This window comes from Nansenia antarctica, assembly GCF_963989245.1.
Source record: "Nansenia antarctica genome assembly, chromosome: 6".
Taxonomy (NCBI): domain Eukaryota; kingdom Metazoa; phylum Chordata; class Actinopteri; order Argentiniformes; family Microstomatidae; genus Nansenia; species Nansenia antarctica.
In genome coordinates, this window is record NC_137676.1 from 69,662,441 (window position 1) to 69,664,940 (window position 2,500).

Sequence of the window (2,500 nt, forward strand, 5' to 3'; positions counted from 1 at the left end):
TCATGAATCTTTTTTTTAAATATATATTATTTTTTTCCCCTTATTTTACACCTTTGAGAAAAACCATGACCAAAATAGCATTTATTTGGCTATCATATCAATATTTTAGAGCTCCCCCCAAAATGTCACAAACCATGTTTCCAGGGGAGCTCATGTCACCACCAGGGGAGCTATAGCTCATGTCACCACTAGGGGAGCTATAGCTCATGTCACCACTAGGGGAGCTATAGCTCCCCGAACTTCCCCTTATTTGGCACTGTGCCTCTACCTCGTAACCTAACCATAACCTGCACCTGGCTGGACGGAGGACAAGGTCTGTTGTTGCTGTCGGTATATTTGGGGGATTATTTGTAACTGTTGAACGTGTAAGTTAAGTTAGCCTACTGAAGAATGTTTGTGTTAGTCGGTTTGGACTCACTACTAACTAACTAGCCTGTTAGCGTTAGCAGCTTAACGTTAGCTCAGCTGTAACCTAGCAACGTTAGCAGCTTCACGTTAGCTCAGTAACCCGTTGGGGGGGCGGCAGCGACCCGCTGGCGCCAAAATTCAAAAGGACGTTTTCTTGTTGTGGGTCGTCGCTCCACCAGTCCCGCTGGTGTCTAGAGGGTTGTTTTAATAATATAATATAACTTTCATTTCATAAGATTCACTTTAAGGACAGACATGCACATCAAGTCCATCATCCTGGAGGGCTTCAAGTCTTACGCCCAGAAGACGGAGATCAACGGGTTCGACCCGCTGTTCAACGCGATCACCGGCCTGAACGGCAGCGGCAAGTCCAACATCCTGGACTCCATCTGCTTCCTGCTGGGCATCACCAACCTGTCCCATGTAAGATATATATATATATACTATAACTACTACTAACTAACTAACTAACTAACTAACTAACTACCAACCTCTCCCATGTAAGATCCCTATCTAGAACTAAGTCACATAGTAATAATCACACAGTTAGTCATACAACTAACTACTTGTTAACATTTGAACCTCAGAGTCTCATGACTAGTAGTCTCAGGTGGACTAACCGGGTGGAAGCTAACTAGCTACTAGTAGCATCTACATTCAGGGGAGAAGTGTTGACATTTCTGTGTACATATATTGCCATAACAATAACTGTATTTGTATAGCACTTGTCCTGCAAACGCACACACTAACACTAACACACACACTATCAATAATATAAATTACATAATAAACCAAGAATAAACCATACAATCCATGGGGCATAGAACAAAGATAAACAAAATAACTAAATAATATAAGAATTACTCAAAGTAAATACATACAATAAGATGCTAGCTAACTATAACTATAAGTCACAGCAGATACAGCTAACTAGCTTGCTAACTAGTACATTTGAACTTGAAAGTCTCATGACTAGTAGCCAGTAATACCAAGCTGTCAGACAACGACAGGTTGAAGCGACTAACCAGGTGAAAGCTGACTAACTAGTAGGATCTGCATTCAGGGGAGAAGCTTTGACATTTCTGTGTAACATATTTTGCCATAATAAACAAGTTATTGTGCAAAAGAAATCAGTGTTTCTGTCCTCCACTAGGAAACAAAGTTTAATGTTGCTATAAATTAAGAGTATAATCAAGTTATTGCTTCAGTGTATCCCAACATGATTTACACACTCTACAAGTTAATAACTTTTGTTCCCCTGTTTCAGTGTTTGTATTGCAAAAACACTGATCACAATCAATGTTAATCTGTGTTGTAAAAAATCATTAGGCCTATATTCTGTAGCCACTTTTATATATCTGTACATTACATACTGCGCATAAGCTACTGTAATTCTACGTAGCTCATAACTGTATATAGGCCTACCTCTAAACTACCGTACTTGCCATACTGTACCTATCACTATCATTGTCATGTTTTTATATCACTATTTGCACTTCTGGTTAGATGCTAAACTGCATTTTGTTGTATGGTACTGCATACTGATAGTCTGCAATGACAAATGAAAGTTGAATGTCTAATATTTAACAAACTAATTTCCCCACACCTGATCCATCTTGTAGGTGCGGGCGTCCAACCTTCAGGACCTGGTGTACAAGAACGGCCATGCTGGCATCACCAAAGCCACGGTGTCCATCACCTTCGACAACTCCAACAAGAGCCAGAGCCCGCTGGGGTATGGGACTTACGATGAGATCACCGTCACCAGACAGGTAGCTATCACTATCACCGTCACCTGACAGGTAGCTATCACTATCACTATCACCGTCACCAGACAGGTAGATATCACTATCACTATCACCGTCACCAGACAGGTAGCTATCACTATCACGGTCACCAGACAGGTAGCTATCACTATCACGGTCACCAGACAGGTAGATATCATTACCTGCTCGCGAGTTGATCAAATATGGTGTGTTATGGAAATATTAAATTATCTAAATATAAAATAGAGCAGACAATGTAATACTAGAAGATTAGTTTTAATTTAATTAGGTTTAACTTACGATGACTGGAGGATGTATAGTATCAC

The 2,500-nt window shown here is 40.4% G+C and overlaps 1 protein-coding gene across 1 annotated transcript in view; it reads left to right on the top strand.

Annotated features, from left to right (window-relative positions):
- Nucleotides 1-663: 663 nt before the first annotated feature.
- LOC308160892 (structural maintenance of chromosomes protein 2-like) overlaps nt 664-2,500 on the top strand; it is a gene marked incomplete at both ends in the record, with an annotated part of 13,598 nt that continues 11,761 nt past the window's right edge. The window contains 2 exons of the mRNA XM_080534824.1: nt 664-831; nt 2,031-2,180. Coding sequence (XP_080390950.1) covers nt 664-831; nt 2,031-2,180 — 318 coding nt within the window. The remainder of the gene's footprint in view (nt 832-2,030; nt 2,181-2,500) is intronic.